At 39.9% G+C, this 7,715-nt stretch overlaps 1 protein-coding gene across 1 annotated transcript; it reads left to right on the forward strand.

Moving 5' to 3' along the window:
• Positions 1-6,079: 6,079 nt before the first annotated feature.
• Positions 6,080-6,845, forward strand: LOC121268632. The gene has a single exon (XM_041172963.1). It carries the CDS (start codon positions 6,235-6,237, stop codon positions 6,499-6,501), a length of 267 nt encoding a protein of 88 aa, XP_041028897.1. The 5' UTR covers positions 6,080-6,234; the 3' UTR covers positions 6,502-6,845.
• Positions 6,846-7,715: the final 870 nt, after the last annotated feature.

A 7,715-nucleotide genomic window follows, 5' to 3' on the forward strand; every position in this document is an offset into this window, starting at 1 on the left:
GGGCCAAGCTTACCTTCTCCTTGTGTCATCTTTCCTACTTCCTTGAGGACTAAGTGACCAACCTTTAATGATCTGGACTTGACCCTCCTGTTGAAGTAAAGTTCCGGTTTCTTTTTATTAGCCGTCGTTTGCTCTTCAGCTTCTTCCATTCTTTCCCCAATAGGTCGAGATGCTCTTCTAGTTTTTTATAATTGGAGTTTTGGTTGAAGTGTTGGACTCTATAACTAGGCATCCCGATTTCCACTTGTACAACCGCCTCGCTCCCATAGGTCAGGGCAAATGGGGTTTCTCCCATGGAAGTCCTAGTGGTGGTTAGATATACTTACAAGACTTTTGGAAGCTTCTCAGCCTAATTTCCTTTCATACTTACAAGACTTTTGGAAGCTTCTCAGCCTAATTTCCTTTCTTGTCCGCCAACCTCTTTTTCAACATCCCGAGTAGGGTCTTGTTGGTTGCTTCTACTTTCCTATTTACTTGTGGGTGACTTGGGAATGAATACTTGAACTTGATTCCTAATTTAGCGCACCAGTCGCAGTAACGATCAAAGTCAAATTGCCGCTCGTTTTCTGAAATTATACTCCAGGATATGCCAAATACGCATACGATGGCTTTCCACAAGAACTTAGTAATATTGTTTGTTGTGATTGTGGCCAAAGCTTTCGCCTCCACCAACTTGGCGAAGTAATCCACAACAATAACTACAAACCGTACTCCTTCTTTTCCTCAGGGTAGGGGTCGACTATGTCGACTCTCCATTGTGTGAACGACCAAGGTGACATGATTGACGTTAATTCCTCTTGTGGTCAATGAGGTATAGGTGCAAACAATTGACACTTTGTGTATTTTCTGATGAATTATCCAACATCTATAAGGGAGCACAGCCGGTAATAGAGAGGGCTCTCTCGCCATAGTGATTCTCAAACACTCTCTGTATTTCTACCAATAAGTATTGTGCCTCTTCGAATGAGACACATCTTAAGAAGAGGCAGAGAAGCTTAGTTTGTCCAATATTTCATCTATCAAGGTGAAGCGCGTTGCTTTGTTCATTACCTTTCTTGCCTCCCGTTTTTCATCGGGTAGCTCTCTTGGATCTAGATACTTGATCATGCCCAGTGCCAATTCCAGTGCTTCCGATCTTCTGATACATCAATCCCAATGGCGAGCATTTCTAGTGTCTTGAATGTCGCTTCCCACGGCAGAAGACTCTTCCTTGCTTGCGGTTGTTCGTGCTAACTTGTCTGCCTTTCAATTTTCCTCCCATGGTATTTGCTTAATGTTGAAGACTGGAAATGGTCGCGCTTCTCTCATACCAGCTGCAAATATTTTTTTAGTTTATTGCCTTTCGCCATGTATTCTCCTATTACTTGGTTGACAACTACTTGGGAGTCAGCTTTTATGTCAACCTCGTTTGCTCCTAATGCTTCAGCCATGGTGAGTCCTGCCAACAAAACTTCATACTTTGCTTTGTTATTGGTAGTTTTGAACATGAGCTTTATTGCATAGTAGAATTCTTCCCCCGAATTAGTTGTGATATGCATTCCTACTCCCCTGCCAATGTGACAGGACGAGCCATCGACACAAATCTACCAAGATCTTCCTATCAATGTAGCTTGATTTTTTCAGGGAAGTTGGTAAATTTGGCTATGAAGTTCTCCTACATATGTCCTTTCATGGCGTTCCGGGGAAGATACTCGATATCGAATTCACTCAGCTTGACTAACCAATTCATGAGGTGTTTGGTTTTTGTAGCATTTTCTTCACGAGAGCTTCATAGACTTTGATCCAGTGAGCTTGGAAGTAGGGTCTTAACCGTCGGGTGGCCGTCACTAATGCAAAAGCTAACATATCCATTCAAGGGTATCGAGCCTCAACTCCCCTAAAGGCTCGACTCGTATGTTACACCGGTCTTTGGTTGCCATTCTCTTCTCTCACCAAAGTCGCTAAGACTGCATCTGGGGAGACCGATATGTACGTACAAGGTCTCACCCTACTTGGGTTGACTTATGAGTGGCGGGTTGTACATGTATTCCTTCAACTTCTCAAATGCTTGGTTGCATTCGTCGTTCCAAGACTGGCATTTCCACAATACCTTGAAAAAATGTAAACATTTGTCTGTAGACATGGAAACAAACATACTGAGACTTGCTACCTGACTAGTCAACCTCTGCACCTAATTTATGTTTTGGGGCAGCTCTGTCTATTATGGTTCTGATTTTTTCTGGATTGGCCACTATACCTCTTTCTAAGACCATGAAGCCCATGAATGCTTCCGAATCTACTCCAAAGACACATTTTGTCGGGTTAAGCTTCATTTTGTACTGTCGTAGGACGGCAAAAGCTTCTCTTAAGTCGGCTAAGTGATGCTCAGCTTCCTTGCTTCTGACAATTAGGTCGCCTACGTAAATCTCCATATTGCAACCTATCTATTTTTTGAATATGTGGTTTACCAATCTTTGTTATGTAGCTCCAGCGTTCTTTAGCCCAAAGAGCATCAATAGGTAACAGTACAACCCTCGATTCGTTATGAATGACGTCTTCTCCTGATCGTCTGGGCTCATATGGATTTGGTTGTATCCATGAAACTCAGCATACAGTGTCCTGCCATGGAGTCTACTATCAAATCAATGCAGGGCAAAGAGAAGCTGTCCTTTGGGCATGCCTCCTTTAGGTCGGTGAAGTCTACGCACATTCTCCATTTGTCATTCGAGTTCTTCATCAATACCACATTAGATAGTCATTCAGGGGAATGAGCTTCTCTGATAAACGTCACAACTAGGAGTTGTTCCACTTCTTCAGCTATTGCAGCGTATTTCTCCATAGTGAAACCCTTCCGGTTATGCCCGATCTTTATAGTTTATGGCCTCTAGGTTTATGTAGAGACGATGCTCGATGATCTCATTGTCAATCCCGGACATGTCTTTATGGCTTCAGGCGAACACCTATTTGTGTTTAATCAGGAGTTATTTTAACTGCCGACTTATCTTCGACTCCATCCTGGTTCCAATCCTCGTTATGGCTTCAGGATGGCTTGGGTCCAGGAATACAAGTTCCTGGGTTCATTTGCTTCTGTATTTTTTAGATTCTACTCATCCCTCGTTTCGACTCTTGGTTGATAAGTTCGGGCAGTGGCGGCGATGGTGCTTCACTAGATTCTGAATCTTCTGCTGTCCATATGTCTTTTCCTCTATTTTTGAGTTCTTGTACATAGCATTCTCATGCCAGTACTTACTCGTAACGTACTTTTCCCATGCCTACCTCCGTCAAGAATTTCATCTTCAAGTGGTAGGTGGAGGTTATGGCCTTTAAGCTATTCAGGGTTGGGCGCCCAAGAATAGAGTTGTACTACAATGGGCCTTAACCACCAGGAAATCATACATGATAGTGGCAATGCAGTGTAGGGCGATGGATAGTATTCTTTCACTATGGAGAGTAGTGAAAGAATACTACCCATTTTAGCGCTTACCAACGGACACAGGCAGTATTATAGCGCCCACAGGTTAAACCGTATTTTTTTAGAACCCTTTCAGCGATGTAGGTGAAGGCGTAATCGGCCTGGGTTGATCTCCATTTTTGTAAAAACATCCCATAAAAGGATATCGCCTGAGTTGCCATTATCAACTAGAATTCTTCACGTAATTTAGTTGGCTACCAACAATGTTACTACCAAGGCGTCGTCATGAGGATATTAAACTCCTTCGCAATCCTCCTCGCCAAAAGATATGGCGACTGCCTTCTGGTTTTTTGCTTGCTTTCGGGGTGTTTTTGTCGAGTATACTTCTTCGTATCTAGCCCTTCGTGCATACACCTTTCTATTGGAGGATGTGGGGCCACCCTCAGTGGATTCTCCCACTATCCTCTGGATTTTGCTCAATGGTGTCGTGTTCCTAGAGGGGCTTTGGCAAGGAGCATCTTCAGGATTTCCCTGCATTGTCCTTCGTCATTTCAGGCTTTCACTTCTGTGCGGCCTTTGAGTCTACTCTATCCTCTGGCCTGAAGTTTGCCTTTTGGCATTGAGTGTTGGGCAACCATCCGTTCCAACTCTTCATTTTCCCTCATCTTTTATATGTTCCTTTTTAGGGAATAACAATCTTCTATCCTATGCCCTCCCACTTGGTGGTAATTGCATAAACGACAGTTTCTCCTGCTTCGGTTATCATCGCCTCATGCATGTCCCTTGCTTTCTACTTGCACGTTCATATTCGTGTGTGCAAGCCTAGAGTTTGAGTTTCTGGAAGACATGCCTCTGTCCCGTCTCCTGTCATACTAGCCTCTCTTGGATTTTTCCTGTGCTTTCCCACCACTCAGTTTCTTGCAGCTTTTTTCTGCTTGCTCCAACTCGGACCTTTTTGGCGCAGTTTGGGTCCTGAGGGTGTCTTCGGCGTTCATGAAGTCATCCATCCAATCCATGAACTTACGTAGTGTTAGGGGAGTTCTTCTTGCCAACTCCATCATGAACAAGTTCCTGGGTCTTGAGGTGTACCAGAAGCGAGTATCTTGAATTTGTTCAGATCATTTTTCCATTCTCTTGGATTGTAGCGGTACTCAAGGGAGCTGAAGATATTTCAAATTTAAAAATATGTGGTTTAATGCTAATTGTTTCAAAGATATGGTGCAACAATGGTGGCCTTCTAATCAATTGTGTGGCACCCCTAGTTTTGTATTGGCAGAAAAGTTAAAGGCTTTAAAAAAGTACTTGAAGGATTGGAATGAGCAAGTTTTTGGGAATGTGGATAGACATAAGGAGTTTATCCTTGAGGAATTGCAAGGTTCGGAGAGTAGGGCGATGGGTAGTATTCTTTCTTAAGAAGAGATATCGAGGAAAATGACTATTGGGTTTGAACTTGAGAATGTGATTTTGATGCAGGAGATTTCATGAAGGCAAAAGTTAAGGGCGCTTTGGTTAAAAGAAGGGGATAAATGTACAAAAATTTTCACAGGGTTGCCAACTCTCATCAGAGAAACAATGCTATTGAGTTGATTATGGTTGATGGTGCTGTTTTTTTCTTATCAGTCTGACATTAGGGAGCACATTTGCCTTTTCTATGAGAGTCTCCTTATGGAGCAGCATGATTGGAGGTCAAAACTGGATGGTTTAGCGTTCGATATTATTGATCCTTTATGTGCTCAATGGCTTCAACAACCTTTTGAGGAGAATGAAGTTCTTTCTATTGCAAGAGGGATGTCAAATATAAGGCTTTTGGCCCAGATCATTTTACCATGGCTTTAGAATTGTTGGGGCATTGTGAGGGAGGATGTTATAAAGGTGTATCATGAATTGTACTCTTTTGGTCAATTTGAAATGAGTCTAAATGAAACTTTCATTGCACTTATCCTAAAGAGGGTGTGAGCTTTTGATGTGAAGGATTTTCATCTTATTAGTCTAGTTAATGAATTTCACATAAAATAAATAATCTTTTTTTTTTCCAACGTGTGGTACACATTTTAACAAAATCTTGAAGCGAACCTATATCAAATTATTTCTCATCAATCAAATTAAATTTTAAAATTTTATTATTCTAATAGAATTTCAGGCATTGTGAGTCCTCTGTTTGGGACTCGAGAGGGATGTGTCGAGTGCTCGTATACAAATCTTTTATTTAAAATAAAAATAAAAATGAAAGAAGTCTTTGCGAAAGGAATCAGAATTGAGGTTATCACTGTCAGAAAAAGTAATGCTGCGTGTAATTACAGAATACATAAATGTTATACAATTATTTTGAAAAAGAATAAGTGTCTACTATTAAAAAATTATTATTATTTTATATAAATTTCATATTTTTTTTTTAAAATGATTGTATGATGCTTGTGCATGCACGACTGCAACTATCATTTTTTATCAAAAAATTAATATCTTTTTTCTAGACGTGGGTCTCACTTGAAACAAGAAAAAAAAACTGAGCAATAATATACACTATATCAATATCATATTTTTATCTTATTATATACGATGTATCATATTTATTATTATTAAATAATAAATAATTATTTAATAAATAATTATTCAATAACAATAAATATGTGGTGTACTGAAATGATGGTATGATTTATAAAATTTTCTAAAAGAAAATTTGTAAGCCCATTTACTGGATGGCAACAAATTTTCGCGAGAAAATCGAAATACAGAGTTTTTATCTATACAGAGCTTGTTCTCGAAGAAAAAAAGAAGACCCAGTGACGCAGCAAGAATTCCAATTCCCACCTAGAGATTGAGAGAGAGAGAAGAGAGAGTGAGTGATGGGGGCGATAACAAGCGCAGTGATAGCAATAGCGGGGGTGGTGCTGGGGTGGATCGCCATAGAGATCGCCTGCAAGCCATGCCTGGAACAGGGCCGTGACGCCATTGACCGCTCCCTCAATCCCGACTACGACCCTGACGACGCCGACAACATTCGTGCCCCTCTCAACCCTAACCATACCTCAGATCTCGAAGAACCATCTCCCGATCCACGGCCCGCTATTGTTGCTCCTTCTTCTTGCTCCGATCCTATCAAGGCTGTCTGATAACATGCACCTCCGATTCATCACATCTTTCATTCCCCCCCTGCTTTTCTCTGGTATTTCCCAAAACCGCGATCGTACAAGTTTATATCGACTTTTCGGGCTTCTCTCTGTCGCTGTCTCTCTCTCTCTCTCTTTTTCTCCCCAATTTTTCGGTGGAAAAAAGGAAATGGAAATAGAATGAAATGACCGAGGTTTTCTTGGATTCTTCTGTGTATCTGTGTCTTTCTAAAGGTTTTTTTTGGGGTGAGATTGGAATTTTGGTTTGACTGACACAGATCTGTGTGTTTGATTATTGTAATTTGAATCGCGGATTATTAATATACAGATTTGCATTGTTCTGGAAACTGTTTGATAAATGGTAGAAAAAGAAACATTTGAAAGAGGTTTTCACAATCCAGTTCTGTGTGCGTGTCCATATTCGTGCAGATTAAATAATCCACATTAGCAGGAATTTGATCCAGGGTACCGGTGCCAATAACATAAAAAAGAATCAGCCAAGAAAAACTTGTGGAAGCGCACTGAGGTAGGGTTACGGGTAAGCTCACCTGCAACAGCAGCTGCTGCTGCAGCTATAGAAAGCTGTAATCCAAGTAAGCGTGCTGTCGTCTTTGTTTAAGCTCAACTCTGGCACCCCAACTTCCTACTCTGAAAACTCCTACCACAGGTCGGAATTTGATATTTTATTTGGGAAAATGCTAGTCCTCCTGTTGGAATTTATTTTTTATTTTTTTATTTAATTATTAAGAAAGTATTTTTTTTAATAATGTTGTATTTTTTTTATTAAAAAAAATAAAAATATTAAAAAATACATATAAAAAAAATAAAAATAAAAATATAGATGAAATGTACTAGCCAGAGCCTAGCTGTGGCAGACTGCAGTAGAGCCACCTTTTATTTGGGATAAAACGAATCAAAATTATATTTAACCTCCGCCTCATTGACAAGGTAATACAGATTAATTAGAGAAATTTAAAATTAAAATCTCTTGTAAATTAAAAATCAATAACTCTTTCTAGATTAGACTTTTGTGTAATTTTTTTTTAGGATTAAACTTTTTTTCTTACTTTAAAAATTCAAATAAAGATAAAAATTATAATTATACAAATGTTAAATTAAAAATTACAGAAAAATTATTTAAAAAGCTACACTGCAGAGGGGAGGGACTCCCTCGCCAGCCACTAAGTGACACGTTTCTTCCATTAAGCAAGATGGAT

This window comes from Juglans microcarpa x Juglans regia, chromosome 5S (assembly GCF_004785595.1).
Source record: "Juglans microcarpa x Juglans regia isolate MS1-56 chromosome 5S, Jm3101_v1.0, whole genome shotgun sequence".
Classification (NCBI taxonomy): Eukaryota; Viridiplantae; Streptophyta; class Magnoliopsida; order Fagales; family Juglandaceae; genus Juglans; species Juglans microcarpa x Juglans regia.

Coding starts and splice junctions, on each gene's coding strand:
- LOC121268632 (XM_041172963.1), top strand. CDS start 6,235: ATGGGGGCGATAACAAGCGCAGTGATAGCAATAGCGGGGGTGGTGCTG.